The following is a 21,413-nucleotide window of genomic DNA, read 5'->3' as shown; positions in this document are numbered from 1 at the left end:
TAACTGTTGATATGAAAATCGTCTTTAATTATTAAAAAAAAACTTTATATAAAAAGAATATCCCTTTTATGACTTTTGTATAATTTTTAATAACTTAAACAATATTTATTGTTTTTTTTACTGTTGTAAAGATGAGAATATCAGCCTAAAACTGATATATTATTCCATCACTGGCCCTTATTCGTAAAATCAATAATAATAAAATAATTATTGTTTTCAGAGTAAGTTCGAGTGCTACGCCCTGGAGATAGACTATACAATAAGTGAAGTCAAAGATATGTTGCGTAACATAAAGGAATGGGCGGCCATAGAAAAGGTATTATACAAATTTACAGAATACCTACTTGTCTACCCAATGGATTATTTTTAATTCCAGGTTTTCTTTTGGTAAATTTAAAAGAGTCAAAAGATTTGAATGATTTACAGCGATTTTTAAAGATTTTAAGAGATTTCGAAAAATTTAACAAGTTTTTTTTTTGGAACCGGGAATTTTGTTTGAGAATTATAATTCTGAATTCGAACATCAGTCAAATTTCAGAGTTCAAAATATTTTTATTAACCAATTATACTTTGTTTATTATTTTGAAATTTTCCTTGTATTGTCCATTATATTTTCCAGTTTAAAAAAATCAAGAAAGAAAGTCTATTTATTTTGAACCAAAATTATTATTGATTTTTTCCCCGTTATTTTTTTTTCTTGCAAAATTAACTTGGACAATAATAAAATTTCGAGAAGCTTTGAAATTTCGCTCCGTGAAAAGGCAGCTATTATTATAATTCTTTATGAAAATCCTCTGTTTTGAAATTAAAATTATGATTCTGTATGGAAATATTTTACGCTTTTTGTAAGTAAAAATTCTAATTCTCTACAAAAAATTCTCTGTCACAATTGAATTTATTTCCAAAAATTTTGTGTGCAAAACTCAGAATTATATTTATTTACTCTTTTTTATCAAAACTTGTAACATGGATTTTTTTAATTCCCTTCTTCTAAACCAGAATACAAATTTTGTTCAAAAATTCCCGTTCCATGTAAAAATCCCCTGTTCTAAAACGAATTAATAATTTTTTATGGAAATTCTTTGTTTTGAAATAAAAAGTATAATTCCTTAACGAAATTTTCTTTTCTAAAATATATTATAATTCTTTTAGAAAATTCCCTGTTCCAGAGTCAAAATTCTCATTTTTTGCGAATTTCCCTGTTTAAAAGTCAAAACTATAAATAATTCTTAACTAAAATAAATTAATAATAAAAATAATAAGACTAAAATCATTGTAATTCTTTATCTGATTTTTTTGGTAAATTTCTTTTATTTAGTTACTTTCACAACTGAGTATGATAATTCTTTTAGAAAATTCCTTTTCAGGGAATTTTGATATACCTGGAAAAAAACCTGGAAGTGTCAGGAATTTTTTTTTAGTCAGGGAATTTATTCGAGAAAGTGCTTAATTTTTTCAAATTGCAATAAAGATTAAATACCAATGTTTCTTCATTTTAAAACTAGATTTATATTACTGTATTTAACTATGTTGTTGTAAAATTCGTTTTTTTTTGCTGGTATAAAATTAATTTTTTTAACCGAAAATTTAACTTCTATCTTTTTGGTTGAAAATTGATCGTTTCAATGAAAAATTCCAGTATCTGGCTAAAAATTAATGTATTTCGTTGAAAATTCTTTTTTTCGAGAAAATTAATCTTCTTGGCTGAGAATTCATCTTCCTGCTGGAAAAATCAAAAGTTTGCAATTTTTCCTCTCTTTTGTTTGAAAAATCATAAAAACATTAAATTAATTTTTAACAAATGAGTTCAAATTTGAACCAGGTAATTACATTTTTATTCACAAAGAGCAATTCTAAACAGAAAGTTTAGTAGTAGATACTTCCACCAACAAACATTTAAATTTCTAATCAAAGACCTTTCAATTCAATCAGAAAAGACGACTTTTCTCCTTACGTTTTTACAATTTTATGTTGAAATTTAAAGAATAAATTTTATGTTCTAAAGTCGTCTTTTCTGGTTGAATTAAATTGTCTTTGATTAGAAATTAAAATATTTTTTGGTTGAAATATCTACCACTAAATTTTCTGTTTACAATTGATCTTTTTTTTGGAATAAAAACTTAATTACCTGGTTGAAATTTAAACTATTTTGTTAAAAATTAATTTTTTATTGTTGATTCTTCATTTTTAATTAAAAAAACATCTCTTTAATTGAAATATGAGCTGTTGTGTTGAAGATTCTTTCTTTATTTGATTAAAAATTAATTTTTTTGAATGAAAATGTAACCATTCCAGTTGAATATTCCATCATTTTAGTTAAATATTCATCTATTTGGTTGCACATTAATTTTTTTAACTTAAAATTTAACCTTTTAAATTTTTGGTTGAAAAACGATCTCTTTTGGTTGGAAATTCAATTATTCTACTTAACGATTCATAAATTTAGATGAAAATTCATCTTTCTGATTTAAAATATAACTATTCCAGTTGAAGATTAATCATTTTAGTTGAAAGTGTAACTATTTTGTTGAAAATTATTTATTTTTAACGTAACTATTCCAATTGAATATTACATCATTTTAGTTGAAAATTCATCTCGATCACTGCAAATTAATTTTGTTAACAGGAATTTTAACTGTTCAACTTTTGTTCGAAAAATTATTCTTATTTATTTATTGTTTTTATTTTTATTTTTTGTAAATTCAGTCTTATTGGTTGAATCTTTTTTTGTTTAAAATGTAACTATATTTTTTTGAAAATTAGTTTTTTTTAAAATAAAATTAGATTTTGCTGAATATGTAACTATTCTAATTGAATATTTCATAATTTTAGTTAAAAATTTTTCTCTTAGATTCCACGTTAACTTTTTCTATTTATTTATGTATTTTGTTGAAAGGTCGTCTTTTTTGTAGAAATGCAACAATTCCAGTTGAACCGTTATCTTTTTTTTAATATATCTTTTTCATTTTAAATTAATTTATTCCAGTCGAAGTGCATAATTTCAGTTCAAAATTTATCACATAGGTTGAATTTTTTTCTAGTGGAAAATTAATTTTGTTAACTCTAATTTCATGTAACTATTCAATTTTTCTTTGCAAACTGATCTTTTTAAATTCAAAATTTAATTATTTGATTAAAAATTTATATTCATCAGGTGAAAATTCAATGATTAGGTTGAGAAATCATGTATTTTGTTAAAAAATCGTCTTTTCTTGTAGAAAATTAATTTTTTGGTTAAAAAATAAACTATTGGTTTAAAAATTCGTATATATTGTTGAAAATGCAAAATTTTTGCATGAAAACTTATGTATTTAGACCGATTTGAATTGAATTCAATATAGTATCAAAGAATATATCAATTTTTAAAATCATATCACCTTAAGCCATTTGAACCTGGAAACGGTAAATTGTACATAACAATTGATTTTGAAATAATCTTAAATACACTCTTCAAAATTTGTTTAAAAAACTCATATAAAAATTTCTCAGGAATCTAATAAAAATGTTATTTTTAGTTTTTATAGGAATTTTTACGAAGCTTTAAATTATTTCTCCATCTTTTGAAAGCTTCTAAATATATATCTTAAACTTACTCGAATTGGTTTCGAATTAATAATTATCGTTAATTTTTTATATATTAATCCAATTTTTAAAATCTTTTTCAATATTCTCGTAAATGTATAGTCATTGACAACAGTAACTAACATTTTCGCTAAATTTTTCCGGCTTTATTTTGGATTTTTAATATGTTTGATATTTTTTAAAGTTAATCACTCTTTATTTGATACGGAATTGAAGTTAGGTGTGTTTCTGACAATTGATATAATTTACATATTAAAATCCATAGCTTTTATCATTAATGCAACTATGATGACTTTGTCACTGAATGTTTATATTTTGCATTAATTTTGCATTAATTTACATAAGATTATGTTAAAAATAAAAAATATTTCTGATTTGAAGTTACGTTTGATAGATCTGGATATCTAGGTAAAATTTTAATGTATACAAATGTTGCATAAATGAAATTGGTAATAATATTTATAGTAAAATTTGTTGTAAATTGTGTTTTTTTAATAAACTTATAACTTACATGTCCTACAAAAATTATTAGTAAGGTAGAAGTCGAAACGCTGATGTGGATTCTAAAAGTATTGCTGGCAAAAAACGTATTTTTTCCCTTAAATGTGTACATTTCTGAAATAAACTACCAGTATTTACAAAATAATTTTAAGTACAGTTTTCCATTATTTCAACTTTTGTAAAATCTTGTATTGTTTTTCAAAGATTTGTAATTTTCTACAATAATTTACGTAAAATTAGAATCATTTTTATGACTTCAAACGCCAAAATTAAAAAATAAATACATTCCTTTGTCTTTAATACCTTTTAGATTTTTACAGCAAAGTAAAAAAAATAATAATAGAAAGTTGTACAAATTTTTGAATTGTAGAAACTTATACTTTATTGATCATTTCTTTTACTTTTCATAAGAAAATACAAGACAAAATTAGCTGTTTGTATTTAATTGTATTTTTTTGTTAAATTTTGTACATTTTTTAAAAGAAAAGTAGATGTTTTATAGAAAATTAAAGTTGTAGAAATGTTATACTTTCTGGTAAAATTTTTTTCAACCAGGGTGGACACCCTAATATTATGAATTAAATTGTTTAGCCTTCCAAACCAATCGTCAACATCCTAGACGGTGTCGAAATTCACAAAGATCCTTATGGAGTAGTTCTCGTAATCGGAGCCTGGAATTATCCTTTACAATTGACCCTGGTACCAATGATGGGAGCCATAGCAGCTGGAAATTGTGTCATCGTTAAACCTTCTGAAGTATCTCAATTCACTTCAAAAATTATCGCAGAATTGATCCCAAAGTATTTGGACAATGTGAGTTACAGATCTAAATTTTTAAATCAAATTTAAATAAGGTCGATTTTTTTTCTAAAACAGGGTGGCGGCATGTTAGGGAAACCTGCAAAACAGGGAAAATTTAAAAAAAATGGCAACAATAATCAGGGCTAGGTATATTCTCGGATATTTTAAAATATGCCAAGAGAGCTTAAAAGATCTCAAGGAAGTCGTAATTGATTTCAATCATTTTAAGGGATTTCAAATATTTGAAAGATTTTAGGATATTTTGAAAACGTTCGAGGCATTTTCATGAATTTTTATGACATTTAAAAATATTCCAAAGCATTTTAAATAATATAGGGTATATGGAATGATTCCAAAGGATTTTTAGTAGGTTTCAATAATTTGAAGTCATTCCAAAAAAGGAATTTCAAAAAATTTCAAATGATTAAAAATATTTTAGGGAATTTTTAAAGTCTACAAGTAATTTTTACGCGCTTTAAAGAATGATTTGCAATAATTTAAGATATTTTAAAAGATTCAAAGATGTTTTCAAGAGATTATAATCATTTGAAGAGATTTCAAAAGATTTAAAAGCATTTGAAATATCTTATGTTGTATTCAATAGATTTATAAAATTTTAAGTAATTTCAAAATATTTTCTAGATCTTAGGATATAATTTGTAAAAATGTCAAGGAATTTTTCAAGATTTTTAAACAGATTTAAGGGATTTCAAAAAATTCCGAAGAATTTGAAAAATATATTTATTAGAAAATATATAAATAAATTTTTAATAGATTTCAATAATTTGAAGGTATTACAGAACAGAGATGTTAAAATCTTGAAGGTATGTTTACGCGCTTTAAAAAATGTCAAGGAATTTAAAGACATTGTAAAGGATTTTAATATTTTGCAGTACATTTAAAAGTTCCATGGGATTTTTAAATGTTTCAAGCAATTTAAAATATTGTCCGGTATTTTTTAAATCTTTAAGGTATTTTCACGCCATTTAAAAATTGGCAAGATATTTCAAAAGATTATAAAGGATTTGAAATATTTCAGGGTATTGTTAAAAATTGTACGAAACTTTCAAGAGCTTTAACATTTTTCAAAGTATTTCAAAAGATTTCAAACGATTTTAAATATCTTAGGATATATCTAATAGATTTAAATAATTTTAAGTAACTTCAAAAGATTCTTAAGGTTCTAGGCTATTCTTAAACATTGAAAGGAATTTTCAAGAATTTTGAAAAGTTTCCAGGAATTTCAAAAGATTCCAAAGAATTTTAAATAAATTTTTCAATAATTTGAATTCATAAAAAAAGGAATTTTAAACGATTTAAAAAATTATAGGGTATTTTCAAAACTTTCAAGGAATTTTCAAGAGCTTTAAAAAGTTTCAAGGTATTTTAAAATAATTGAAATAAAAAAATTATTTGAAATATTATAGAAAACTTTCAAAGATTCCAAGGAATTTTTAATAATTTGAATAGATTTCGAAATATTTGAATATTCAGGCTATTTTTAAAAGCTCTAAAGAATTTTTACGAGCTTAAAAAATTGCAAGGGATTTAAAAAGATTGTGAAGAATTTAAACAATTTTAAGGTATTTTAAATGATTTCAAGAAATTTTCAATTGACCTCAGTAATTAATTAGAATTTCAAATAATACAAAATATTTTAAGGTATTTAAAAAGATTCAAAGGTATTTTCAAGAGTTTTAAAAACTTTTAAGGTATTTAAAAAGATTCAAAGGTATTTTCAAGAGTTTTAAAAACTTTTAAGGTATTTCAAAATATTGCAAAAGATTTTAAATATTTTAACGAATTTGATTAGATTCTAAGGAATTTCAAATAATTTTAGGGGATTTTAAATATTCTAAGGTATTTTTAAAAGTTCTAAGAAATCTTCACGAGCTTTAGAAAATGACAACGGATTTTAAAATATTTTAGAATATTTCAAAAGATTCGAAGAAATTTGCAATTTATTTCAGTTTTCAAAAGATCTCAAGGAATTTTTCAAAGTTTTAAAAAGTTTCAAGGTATTTTAAAATATTCTAAAGAATTTGAAATATTTTAAGAAATTTGATGAAGATTGTAAGGAATTGTCAATAATTTGAAGACATTTAAAAGAATTCTAAAGATTTTATGGTATTTTCAAAAACTTCAATGATCTTTCAAGATATTAAAAAAAAACTGCAAGGGATTTCAAAAAATTTTGCAGGACTTGAAATATTTCAGGTTATTTTTCAAAATTCCAACAAAAAAATTGCAAGTGATTTCAAAATTTTGTAAAGGATTACAAGTATTTTTGGGTACTTTAAATGATTACAAGAAATTTTTAATTTATTGTAGTAATTTAATGGAGTTTTAATGGATAGAAAATATTTTAGGGTATTTAAAAATATTCCATGTAAGTTTTATGAGCTTTACAAAATTTCCAGGAATTTCAAAAGATTTCAAAGGATTTAAAGTATTTTAGGAAATTCCAAAGACTTCATGGAATTCTTCATTGATTTTCGCAATGAGAAGGAATGTCAAATGATTGGAAATATTAAAGAACATTAAAAAAATTCGAGTGGATTTTCAAGAGAATCAAAAAAATTTAAGGGATTGCTAAGGTTTTGAATGATTTTAAGGGAATTAGAAAAAAAGTTTCATTCGACCGTAAAGAATTTCCTAGAATTTTACAATATATAGAACGATTTTATAGAATCTATAAGGTTTGATGTTATTTGAAAAGATTTCAAGGGATTTTAAAAGATTTCCGAGGATTTTAAGGGATTTCGAATTCTGTTAAGGCATTTTAATAAAATTTCCAGGATTTTAGGAATGATCAGATTTCATAAAATTGTATATATTGCGTTTTTTGCAATTCCTTTGAATTATTTTGGAATTCACCTTTAATGTTTATTAATTTATATTGAATTTTTTAAATTTTCTTAATTCACTCGAATTCTTCTAAATTCATGCTATTCTATTTAATTAAATGAATTGTTTGTAATTTTATTTTTTTACTTTTTTTAAAGTATTTTAAAATAACTTTGCATTCTTCTGCATTTTATTAAATTTTTTTTAATTCCCTTAAGTTTTTTGAACTTATTCCAAATGTACCAAATTCAATGATTTTTCATATATTTTTGTATTTTTTCGAATTTTATCGAATTTTTCTTATTTTCCTTAAATTCCTCTAAATTCACTCAAATGTTACTGAAAATAATAGGATCTTTGGATTCTTTGAAATTCATTTAAATTGTTTTAAATTCAAAAGAATATTAATCGCTTTTGGACACTTTCGGTTAAAATAGTTGCCTTTTTCACGTAAATTAGGTTCCAGAAGCCATGAGAATAATAAATGAAATATTTATCATTTTAAACTGACACTTTTTATTTCGTTTATAAAAGATTCTATATTAAAAATTCCGGAGAAAATGTTAAATTAGTCGGGAAAAAATCAGGGAATTTTAATAATAAAGTATTGCGGCCATCCGCGTTTAAAATAAACTTAATCTGAAAGGTTATTTATTTAATTATAATATAAATGTTTCTCATAGGAATGCTTTGTCGTTGTAAGTGGAGGCGTTTCAGAAACGACGGAACTCTTGAAGCAGAGGTTCGATTATATATTTTACACGGGTTCGACTGCTGTTGGAAAAATTGTCCGAGAGGCTGCAAACAAATATTTAACACCAGTCACTTTGGAACTCGGTGGCAAGAGGTCATTAAAATTTATTTTAATATTTATTAAACATAAAAATGTCCCGAGCCTAAACAAATTATTAGTTGTATATTAATTATTCGACACTCAAATAATTTAAAAAATCTTTTTTTCAGTCCTGTTTACATAGACAGCTCGGCAGATATAAGTATTACCGTCAAGCGTGTTTTGTGGGGAAAATTTATAAATAATGGACAAACGTGCATTGCACCTGATTACATATTATGCACCTCTGAAGTTCAAAATCAGTTTGTCCAGGAAGCGAAGAAAGTTCTTAAGGAATGGTACTCTGAAAATCCACAAGAAAGTCCCGATTTGTGCCGCATTATTAGCGACAATCACTTCCAGTGAGTTTTATCAATAATATTATCTCCAGGATTGCCAAAAAATAACTTTTTTCCCGTTTTCATTTCAGAAATAAAATTAGTCTCAAATATGGGGTTTTCCTTAAAAATTGCATTTTATTTCAAGAAAACGATATTTTCTGCAAATAAAATTGTTTTTTTTTTAATATCAATTATTGCATAAAATTTTAAAAGATAATATTTTTCATACTCCTAAATTTAAATTTTCCCGTTTTACCCCTTAAATAAAATTAATAAATTTAGTAATTATTAAATTCAAATTAAATAGTTTAAAATGGTTAATATTTTAAGTAATAATAATGCAATTTTAGCTAAATAAATGAAATTCCAATCAAAGAAATTATTTTTTAACAAATTGATTAAAATTGCAAACTAAAGAAATTAGTTTTTAGCGAAAAGGATGAATCATCAACCAAAATACTTAATTTTTTTCAAAGTATTGCAGTTTACATCTTAAACAAGCAGATAAATTAAAAAAAAGATGAATTCTCAACGATAAATGTAATATATGATATTTCTATCAAAAAATATTTTTATTTTAAATCAAAAATAGATAAATTCACTCAAAAAAGATGAATTTTGAACTAAATAGTTAATTTTTAAACCAAACTATTAAATTTGCAAACCAAAAAGACGAATTTTCTAAAAGACAGTTGAATTTTGAAACCGGAAATCTGAATTTTTAACAAAACCATAATCTTCAACTAAATAATGCATTTTTTTCACCAAAATATATGAATTTTCAGCAAAACATTTGAATTTTTTTAAACAAAAAGGAGGACTTTAACAAAATTGTTGATTTTTCAACAAAATAATTAGATTTTTAACAAAGGAATAAAATCTTTAACGTTAAAAGATGAAATTTTTACCACAAGAGAAGAATTTCCAAACCACAAAGGCGATTTTTCAACAAAATGGTAAAATTTCTACGAAAAAAGATTTTTTCAGTCAAGATAGAAAAAAAAATGTAAACAGAATGTTTTAATTTTCTACGAAACAAAATTTTTCAATGAAGAAAGAAAAAAAATTCTAATAAGAATGGTTGTATACTCAACCAGAAAAGATTTTTCAGTGAAGAGAAAAAAGGTTGTCAAACAAAAGAGTTCAAATTAAATTTTACATCAAATAAGATTTTTTGGTGATGAAAGGAAAAATAATTTTTTCCAATTTTCTACAAAACAGTTACGAAAATAGTTGAATTTTCAACCAAAGGGCATGATTTAGCGTCTAATGGACGAAAAAAACAAAATTTTTCGGTTTTTCGAAGTCATTTTTGTGTTTTTTCAATTATTTCTTTCTAGCTTAATTAGAAAAATACTTTTAACAAATTCCCATATTAATTTTTTATACAATCAGTTTACTATAATTTATTATAAAGTATTTTACATTACCATTTTTTCAATTTAGATCTTCATTCTTAAGCTTAAATTTTTAATTTACAGAATTTTACAATGCAGTTTGAGGAATTAAATAACTAAAAATTAAATGCTATTAAATAAAAAAATTCTGATAATAAAACTTCTATGTTGATCAACTGTAAATATAAGTTAATTAATGAATTTTAAATTTGAACAATAATTATTTTCAAAAAACGACTCTAAAACTGTTTAAAATTAAACAAACTACAGATATTAAACTTAAAAATTGCACAATTTTAATGAGATTCTAATTCATAACTAAATGGTTTTATTCAATTTAAAATCGTTTCAATCTAAAATATTCTATTTTCAACCCACGAAATGTGAAAGTTTTTAATTAAAAAAAAACAAACTATTTTTCAATATTTTGCACCGTTTGACTTGACGTTTAAAATAAACAATTATAGATCAAATATTTAAATGTAAACAATTTTAAACTGAATTGTTTGAAATAGAAAGCCTAGAATCTGTCAAATTTCAGAGTACTCAATTTAAACTTTAAACGTTACAATTTTATTTGATAACATTCGAAAAATTCTATTTTTTAAGCAAAAGAGCTGCATTTCTATGCATATTATGTTCAAGGATGTTATCATTTTCTAAGCAATTTCGAAAGATATTATAGATGTTAAAGTTTTCAGGGTATTTAAAAAAATTCTAAGGAATTTAATGAAATTTAAAAAACGTTAAGTGCTTTCAAAGAATCTTAACAAAGAATTTTAAGTTCTTAGGGTATATCTTAAAAGTTTCGAAAGGCTTTCACGAGATTTTTTTGATATCAGTATTATATTTTTAATTTAAAAAAAGTATACAAACACGCGATGTAATATTAAAAAAATTACATAAACCTATTTTCCTATTATTTTTCGTAATTTATGCTACGATTGACAATATTTTTTATTTCAAAATAATTCCAAAACCTGCCATTTCAACCTTAAAATTGATCAAATATTTTCCTGCGGCACTTTTTCTTTGTTTTTTTTTTAACGATTTATTCTTACTTTTTAGACGCCTGTCCAAATTTTTATCGAATGGAACAGTCGCAGTTGGAGGCAAAACCGATCCTTCCGAAAAGTACATCGAACCGACGATTCTTGTCGACGTTAAACCCTCAGATCCAGTGATGCAAGAAGAGATATTTGGCCCAATTTTGCCCATCGTTAATATCAACAATGCATACGAAGCCATCAGATTTATAAACGACCGGTAAGTTGAATTTTCAAAAAAGATTGATTATTGTGAACCAGAATTTTATTAGGGGTCATCCAAAAATTGCGTAAGACACACGCAAAATACATGAACAAGATGATATTTCTACTAAAAATATTTTAATTTTTAATGAAAAACGGTCAAATTAAATCAAATAATACGAATTTTTAATAAATTATTTGACTCCTTAATCAAAGCAGGCTAATTTTTAAACCAAAAAGAGTAATTTTTAACAAAAGTCATTTTTAACAAGAGTCGATTTTTCAATCAAGGACGATTTTTCAGTCATCAAAGAAAAAAAATTATCCAAAATGTTGAGTTTTAAACCAAACGACAAATTTTTGACAAAAAAGTTTAATTTTCAACTCAAAAATGGTCATTTTCTTTCAATTTAATTGAATTTTGAACCCAAGAAAAAACGAATTTTTGACCAAGAAAATGAATTTTTAACACAAAAGATGAATTTTCGACCACGAAGATTAGACATCATTAAAAAAGATAAATCTTCGACAAAAAAAAAAGAATACTTAAATTTTCAGTTCAAGAAATTAATTTTGAATAACAAATTTATTTTCTACTAAAGAAATGAATTTTCAACTAAAAATATTAATTTCCTCCCAAAAAAAATTCTTTACAAAATAATTGAATTTTCAACCAAGTTATGAATTTTGACGGAATATTCAAACTAATAAGTAAATTTTCAACCAAACAATTGAATTTTCAACCTATGGCGCCACCAACAGTAGGTCTGTCTTTTTCATTGAATTGCATTAAGAAATAGCAAAAATAATTAAAAACTTGATGCTCTTTGCAAATAAACAAAAAAAAAATATATATATATATGAAAAAATAAGAGTAATTATTGCTAATTATTTACAAAACGAAAAGGTCATGAAAATATGTAGTTTAATGCGAATAAAATTTAATTTTAAGTTACATTTTGAAAGCAGTACGAACTTCATATTTCTACCATTTATTTTGCTGATATTATTTATTTTATTATTTGTTCTAGTTAAAAAAAAATTAATTTATTGTTAAAACTATTAACGTAGCTAATGAAAAAAATATTTAAAACGTATACATGATCAGAAGAATTAATAAAAAATACATCACTTATATCCAATATAAATATAATAATAATTAAAATATGTAAGACTACAACTTGAGTTGCAAAGTAAAGAATCTTTGTACCTTTAAAATCTTAACAAGTTCAAGCTTTGAAGGAAATATTTTTAAAACATAATATTAATTTGAATTAAAATGTTTGGAGGGAATAATTTGGTAAAAAGTCATTGACAAGACTTATAAATGAGAAAATAAGTATAATATCATTCAATATAATGTATATATTTAATTAAATTGAACCGAACATCATATATAAATTTATTCAGTTCAATAATTTATTTATTGCTTAATCTTGAAAGCTTTTTTCTCGCTGCATACAACCCCTAATAATTTTAATTAAACATTTTAATTTAAAGCAGATTTTTAATTAAGCAAACCTCATTTCTAAAATAAACAGAGCATAAGCTATTAAACACTATAAACAAACGTACTGTACTCGTGACGCACAGTTGGAGGAAAAAAGCACTTTTGTCAGTCAAAAATGTCCCGAGCCTTGAATTTTTTGCGATTTGGAATTTTTTTGTTTTAAATTAAAGATTATTAAATTCTATAGATCTTGACTTTACGAACTTTTGTCTCCTATATTTTTTTATTAATAATTTTTCCACTCAAAGTATGGAGAAACTAAATTTTTTTATATAACAATTTTTTACGCTTCAATAACTGAAAAGGAAAATTTTTTATTGTCTTAAATAAATGTTCAGGAACTCATAGAATACAAATAATGTGTTTATTAATCCATTTATTTGTTATAAATCAATTTTATGAACAAATTCACAAACAATATTATTATCGATAAACAAAATGTTTTGCTAAAAATGTTTCACATCAATGTAGGAATGACATTTAATAACAATAATACTTTAAAAGTTTATAATAACCACTGTGATAAACAATTTTTGTGGCAAAATATTAGGATTTGAGGTATTTCAAATTATAATTTCCTTCAATGGCCAGAACGACTTCAGGTAATCTTTACAATAATAAATATTTAATAATATTTGATAAAACATTATTAATTAAAATTTTTGTAAACAAATTAGATAAACAAATTCAAAATATTGGTCCTTTCGCATAGAAATTTTTGTCTGCACTGAAAATGTTTTAAACTGTTGGGCGGATGACTGCTAGTCACAAAAATATTTGAGAAGTTAACAATAACCATTGTTATAAACAATTCTTGTGACAAAATATTCAAAGGTAAGGTTTTATAAAAAATTTTCTTTTCTTTAGTTGCTACAATGGCTCCGGATATTCATGAAGAATGTATCTTTGATAACATTTAGTAGAATAAAACAGCTTACATGTTCAAAAACAATTTACATAAACAATTTCTAAGTGTTGGCAGTTTCACTTGGAAAAAGACGGGTTTTCAATCTTAATAGATAGAAAATAATTCATAACACTGCATGCTAAGATTCACTCAATACAAAATCTTTTGACAATAACCCACCGACTTGGCCATCAAAGAAAATTTAAATTTGATAAAACCTTAAGTTTAAATATTTTGTCACAATAATTGTTAATAACAGTGGTTATTGTTAACTTTTATAATATTTTGGTGACTAGCAGTCATTCGTCCAATAGCTTAAAACATTTCCAGTGCAAACAAAATATTTCCATGCCAAAGGGTCAAAAGTTCAAATCTGTTTATCTAATTTGTTTAGAAAAATTTAAATTGTTATATTTTCTCTAATATTAATAAATATTTATTATTTTAAGGAATACCTGAAGTCTTTCTGGCCATTGAAGGAAATTATAATTGGAAAAATTTCAAATTCTAATATTTTTCCCAAATAATTGTTTATCAGAGTGGTTATTATAAACTCTTAAATTATTTTTGTTATTAAATGTCATTCGCATATTAATGTGAAGCATTTTTAGCAAAAACAAAACAATTTTTACCGATGATAAGACTGTTTGTATTTATGATGTTCGGTTCAATTTAAATAAATATATACATTATATTCAATAATATTAAATCCATTTTCTCATTTATCAAATTTGTCATTGACTTTTTACCAAATTATTCCCTCCAAACATTTCAATTAAAATTTTCAATACTTTTGAAAAATATTTCTTTCAAAGCTCGAAATTGTTAAGATTTTAAAGGTACAAAGATTCTTCACTTTGCAACTGAAGTTGTAGTCTTACATATTTTTATTATTATTATATTTATATTCGATATAAGTGATATATTTTTTATTAATTCTTCTGATCATGTATGTTTTAAATAATTTTCTCATTGAGGACTCAAATATTATTAATTTTTTCATTCGATACGTTAATAATCTTAAAAATAAATCATTTTTTAACTAGAACAAATAATCAAATCAATAATAGCAGTAAAATAAATCATAGAAATATGAAGTTCGAACTGCTTTCAAAATGTATCTTAAAAATAAATTGTATTCATATTAAACTACATATTTTCATGACTTTTTCTTTTTTTAAATAATTAGTAATAGTTACTTTATTTTTTCATATATATTTTTTCTGTTTATTTGCAAACAGCATCAAGTTTTTAATTATTTTTGCTTTTTCTTAAGGGCATGTGATACTTACAGCTTCCCCGGTTTTTTTCCACAAAAAGGAAAATTTTTAAAAACTGAATTCGGAGATGCTATAAAATATCATAACGGACGTCCCCGGACTCTTTTTTGAGGGATAATGACAAAAAAATTATTGTGCTAAATAAAAATGTTATGCATATGTATTATTTTGAGGTTACGTCGTCTTTCATCTCTGCCTTTCCCATAATCTGAAAATTATTTATGAAATAAACTTTTTTGATTGTCTGCAAACAAGGTTAGTTTCCGGGAGATTAGTTACTATGTTGATTTGTAAGTCCAAAGTTTTCGGCCAAAAATATTGTGTAGTTTGGAAGTAACGCTCGGGTGAATTATAACACACATAACCTCGAAATGTACACGCACATTTTTAGCAATATCAAAATTTTTTATAAAAAAACGCAAGAAAAGTGTCTGGGGACGTCCGTTAGCATGTTCGCTATCATTTCCCAGATTTTGAAGGCAAAATATTTCTTATCCTAGGAAAAAAGCCGGGGGAATCTAACACTGGTAAAATCGACAATTTTCTAAGTATCACATACCCTTAATGCAATTCACTGAAAAAGTCAGACCTACTTTTTGTGTTTTAATATCAATTCTTAACCAAAAATGGAATAGCTACACTTTTAGAAAAAAAATCTTTTAAAAAAAATGATGAATCTTTAATAAAAAAAAATGCATTTTTTACCGAAAAGTTGAATTTTTAACACGAAAGATAAATTTTGATCTAAAAAAGACAAATTTTCAATATAATAAATCAATTTTCAACAAAAAAGATGAAATTTCAACCAAGAAGATGAAATATCATCAACAAAGATAAATTTTTGACAAAAGAAAAGAATACTTAAATTTTCAGCTAAAAAAAATGTTCCATAAAAAAAAGATTTTCAACTAAAAAAATGAATTTTCAACCAAAAGATTAATTTCCTCCCAAAAAAATTAATTTATTAGAAAATAATTGAATTATGAACCAAGTTTTGAATTTTCAAAGAAACATTCAACGTAATAGTTATATTTACAATCAAAAAATATTAATTTTGACCAAAAAACATGACTTTTTAAGAAAACATATGAATTTTCAATCAAATTTCAAATTTATGAGGATTTTTTAACCTAATATTCAGAGAGCGGACGAGCGTAGTCTGAAGTTGCGCACCGAGCTTAGCTTAGGCCTTAGGCTTCCTCGCTGCAGAGAACCGTTGCAAGGGGGGAGTGGTGGGAGAGCTCGGTGCGCAACTTCAGACTACCCTCGTCCGCTTTCTGCTAATAATTAAAATTTACACCAAAAACGTTAATTACTCGCCAAAACGATTGATATTTTACCCGAAACGATTTTTCATTCAATATTTTTTAGTAAATATAAAAATATGCATTTGCTACCAAAGTGATTTGATTTTTAACCCAAAGACACGAGAAAATCTCTTTTAAAAAAATGAATTTTCAACATAATAGTCATATTTATAACCGTTGTAACCAAGGAAATACATTTTTAACTAAAATAATGGATTTTTAACTGGACAGTTGGAACATGGAATAGTTAAATTTTCAATAAAAAAATTCATTTAGAAACAAAAAAATTTACAAAATATTTTTCAGTCGCTGTTTACGAATAGCGAAAATATTACAACTTTAATCAAACAATTATATTAGGAGGAAAATCCTGTGACCAACGAAAAATTCACAAGATGATTCCAGCAAAAACTGATTTAAATATTCTGTAAATTCCGGATTATTCCGTTAAAAATAATAAAAATAAGCTTGAACTAATTGTGATTTTTTAAAAATAGCATTCTAAAATAAAGTAAACAATTATTGTTATATAAGAAAGTATTAGTATAAGGAAATAATTTTAAAAAGTAATTGTAAATTGATTCCATTAAAAAAAGAAAATTTGCTAGTGGAAAATTGACGAAAACCTCTATTTTCTTATCAAATTTATTTTTATAAGAGGAGAATTTTTACAAGTAATTTAAAATTGATTTCTTTGAAAAAAAGAAATACGTCGGTTGAATATTGACAAAAATTTGTATTTGTTTATAAAATTTATGTTATTTCTAAAGAGCATCTTCACTGATTTTGTGAAGTGTTACATCACTTTGAGTAGTTTCAACAAAGTGGGAGGGTTTATTTAAAAAATAATAATAAACACCATTTTTTGTTAAATAAGAATAAAAATTAATATATTTAAAAATTGGTTCTCACAATTCTCTTTGAAATTTAGTCAACTTTCATTTGCAAGAAGAATGCTCAAATCGGATCAACATCATCAGCTCTACACTAATTCGTATCAAAAAATCTTTTTTTTTCCACTGAGCTTTTCTTGCACAAATTTGAAGTTTTCATCAGTATTTATTTGTATGCAAAACAATTTTTTTTCGATTGCGTGGCATTGAAAAGGATTCCGTGCAAAAAAAAAAGAATTTATTTAATTTCTAGCGTGACCCAGTTTTTATTGTAGGGGCCTAAATTCTAAAATTAATTAATAAATTATTATTTTAAATTATAAATACTTTCAGGATTGTATGCTATTATATTTTATTGTCCTCTACAGTTCTGCATTCTTATTTCTTTCTTTTCTTTTTTCTCGTAAATGTATTATATTCTTGATTCTTCTTAAGTGGCTAGGAATTCTTAAATTCGATGGATATATAACTTCAAATTTAAATTTAAAAAGAGAACTTCAATTTAAAACATACACGAAAGGTAAATTTTCAAACATTTTTCAAATTTCAAATGTAAATAAGGAGGCATTTGGAATTTAATTATTGTAGAAATTACAAGTAAATAGTTGAATTTTCAACCAAAAAGATTAGTGTTCAAGAAAATGCATTAATTTTTAACCAAATAGTTGAATTTTAAACTAAGATGATTAATTTTCTACCAGAAAAGAAGAATTTTTAAGGAAAGTTAACATTTTAACCAAATAGTTGCATTTTTAACCAAAGTTTTTTATTTCTACAGAAAGAGATAAATTTATAAACCAAAAAGATTAATTTTCAAAAAAATAGTTAAATTTTCAATGAAAAAAATTGTTAATAAAGAAAGAAAAAATATCAAATTGTTGAATTCTCAAGACAAAAAGACGAATTTTCAAGCAAATAGATCAATTTTCAACCAATAAGTATGACTTTTTAACAGAATTGTTGAATTTATACTAAAAAGATAAGTTTTCAACTAAAAAGTAGATTTTTTAACAAAAACATTCAAGGCAAAAAGAATAATTTTCAAACAAAAATGTTGATTAACTGAATTGTTGAATTTTCAAGAAAAAAATTTAAAAAATGTACTCAATCAATACAATTTTTAAACGAAAAAAAGATTAATCGTGAACTAAATACTTGTATTTCTAACCAAAAAGAATGAAATTTCTAAAATGGAGTAAATTTTTGAAACCAAAATACGATTTTTCATCAAAATAGTTCAATTTTCAATCAACTAATAACTTTTTTAACCAAGCTTAAAGTTGAAACGTTCTTAATTTAGACGCCTTTAAAAAGTAAACAATTTACAATTGAAAACATGAAAAAGTAAATAATGTTAAATACGAAATATTAAAAACTGTTAAAAAAGAAAAGCAACTTTTCAGTTAAAAAGAAAAAAAATCAACAGAATAGTTCAATTTTCAAAAAAATAAACAAATTTTTCAGTCAACAAAGAAAAAAATTTTCAACAAAATAGGTCAATTTTCAGCTGATGAAATGAATTTGAAAAAATGCGAAGATGTAATTTCTACTAAAAGAAATCAATTCTAAAACCAAAAAGACGATTTTTAACACAAAAGATGAATTTTCATCTAAAAAAAAGACAAATTTTCAACAAAATAGATCAATTTTGAACTAAAAACATGAATTTCCCACCAAAAAGATGAATTTTCAACCACGAAGATGATATATTATTAAAAAAGATCAATTTTCGACAAAAAAAAGAATACTTAAATTTTCAGTTAAAGAAATTAATTTTCCATAATAAAATTTATTTTCCACTAAAGAAATGAATTTTCAACCAAAAATCTTAATTCCCTCCAAAAAACATTCTTTGCAAAAAAATTGAATTTCTCACCAAGTTATGGATTTTAAAAGAATATTTAACCTAATAATTAAATTTTTAACCAAAGAATTGAATTTTCAACCAAACAATATTAATTTTGATCAAAATACATGAATTTTTAACGAAATTTTCCATTTTTGAGGAACCTAATAATTAAATTTTAAACAAAAAACGTTAATTTCTCGCCAAAAAGGTTATTATTCTGCCAGAAAAAAATGAAGTTTCAACAAAATGCAGACATTTTTAACCGAATAGTTGAATTTTCAACTTAAAAATATTAATTCTCAACTAAAAATGGAACAGCTACACTTTTAGTAAAAAAAATCCTTTTAAAAAATGAATTTCGAGCATAATATTCATATTTGTAACAAAAAAATGCATTTTTGACAAAAATGATGAATCTTTATTAACAAAAAAATGAATTTTTAACACAAAATTAATTTTGTTTTAAAACAAGACAAATTTGCAACAAAATAGATCATTTTTTAACCAAAAACATGAATTTCAACCAAGAAGATGAATTTTCAACCACGTAGATTAAATGTCATCAAAAAAGATACATTTTCGACGAAAAAAAGAATACTTAAATTTTCATTTAAAATAAAATTTCAACTTAAGGAATTAATTTTCAAACAAAAAGATTAATTTTTTACAAAATAATTGAATTTTTAACCAAGTTTTGAATTTTCCAAGAAACATTCAACCTAATAGTTATATTTACAACCAAATAAATGAATCTTTAACCCAAAAATATTAATTTTGAACAAAAAACATGACTTTTTAAGAAAACACATGAATTTTCAATCAAATTTTTAATTTGTGACGAATTTTTAAACTAATAATTAAAATTTAAACCAATTATAAACAAAAATGTTAATTTTTAACGAAATATTATAGTTTTATATTAAAATTGTTTAATTTTAAACCTAAAAGGGTGACTTTTTTCCAAATTTGTTGAATTTTTCAAAAGATTATTAAGTAGTAGTTCAATTTTTAACCGAAAAAAATTATTTAGTTAAGAAAGAAAATAATTTTCATCCGAATTATTAATTCCTTAGCAAAATAGTTAAATTTTCAACTTAAAAATGTATTTTATCTAAAAAAAATGCATCTTCAAACAAAAAATTATTTTTATCAATTTAGTTTAAATTCTAACCGAGTATGTGAATTTTCAAGGAAGAATCTAATACAAAGTTGATATTTCCTTCAAAATATTTGTCCTTTTAAATAAAAAAAAAAACAGATAAATTTATCCCAAAAAGACGAATTCTCTACAAAACAGTTGATTTTTCAACTCGAAAAATTGCATTTTTATCAAAATAGTTCATTTTCAACCAAATAACGGTGACAATAAGGATGACTAATATCATTTTTTAATTTCCACCAAATTGTTTAAAACTTCTAACCAAGTAATAAACAGATAAAAGCATTACAAATAAATAATTTGAAGTAAAAAATATTAAAAAGTGTTAAAAGAAGTAAAAAAATTGGCAGTCAAGAAAGAAACAAAATTTAACAGAATAGTTCAATTTTCAGCAAAAAAAGATTTTTCACTCAAGAAAGTAACAAATTTTCAACAAAATAGGCAAATCTTCAACTCATGAAATTGATTTTGAACTAAAGAATATGAATCTTGAAACAAAATAAAAATTTCAACAAAGTAGTTTCACTTTTTCTCAAATAGATAAGATAAAAAAAAATTATTCTCAATAAAAAAAGTAATACATAATTGATATTGCAAAAAAATGTTTTCTTTTCAATCAAAATCAGTTGAATTTATACAAAAAAGACGACTTTTTAACAAAATAGTTGCTTTTTCAACCCGAAAAAGTGAATTTAAACCAAAAAAAAATATTTTCAATCAAATATCTTTCTATCAAAATAGTGGAATTTTGAACAAAACAGTTTAAATTTTAGCCAAAAAGGATGACTAACATAATTTTTGAATTTTCCACAAAATATTTAAAACTTTTATCCAAGAAATAAAAAATTTTGACCAAAAAGGATGCATTTTCTATCTAAAGAAATAAACTTTTAAGTCATAACGACCAATTTACCTTAAAATTGTTGAATTTTCAAAAAAAATAATTAAAAAAATGTC

The 21,413-nt window shown here is 23.7% G+C and overlaps 1 protein-coding gene across 10 annotated transcripts in view; it reads left to right on the top strand.

Moving 5' to 3' along the window:
* The window catches only part of LOC117179564 (aldehyde dehydrogenase, dimeric NADP-preferring), a 109,248-nt gene that overhangs the window by 71,756 nt on the left and 16,079 nt on the right, over nucleotides 1–21,413 (top strand). For all 10 annotated transcript variants that reach the window (XM_033371488.1, XM_033371487.1, XM_033371490.1 and 7 more), the window contains 5 exons: nucleotides 221–316; nucleotides 4,675–4,896; nucleotides 8,415–8,578; nucleotides 8,695–8,925; nucleotides 11,370–11,567. In XM_033371488.1, coding sequence (XP_033227379.1) covers nucleotides 221–316; nucleotides 4,675–4,896; nucleotides 8,415–8,578; nucleotides 8,695–8,925; nucleotides 11,370–11,567 — 911 coding nt within the window. The remainder of the gene's footprint in view (nucleotides 1–220; nucleotides 317–4,674; nucleotides 4,897–8,414; nucleotides 8,579–8,694; nucleotides 8,926–11,369; nucleotides 11,568–21,413) is intronic.

This window comes from Belonocnema kinseyi, chromosome 9 (genome assembly GCF_010883055.1).
Source record: "Belonocnema kinseyi isolate 2016_QV_RU_SX_M_011 chromosome 9, B_treatae_v1, whole genome shotgun sequence".
Lineage (NCBI taxonomy): Eukaryota > Metazoa > Arthropoda > Insecta > Hymenoptera > Cynipidae > Belonocnema > Belonocnema kinseyi.
The sequence above is the reverse complement of the archived record's forward strand: the minus strand, read 5'-3'. Positions and strand labels throughout refer to the sequence as shown.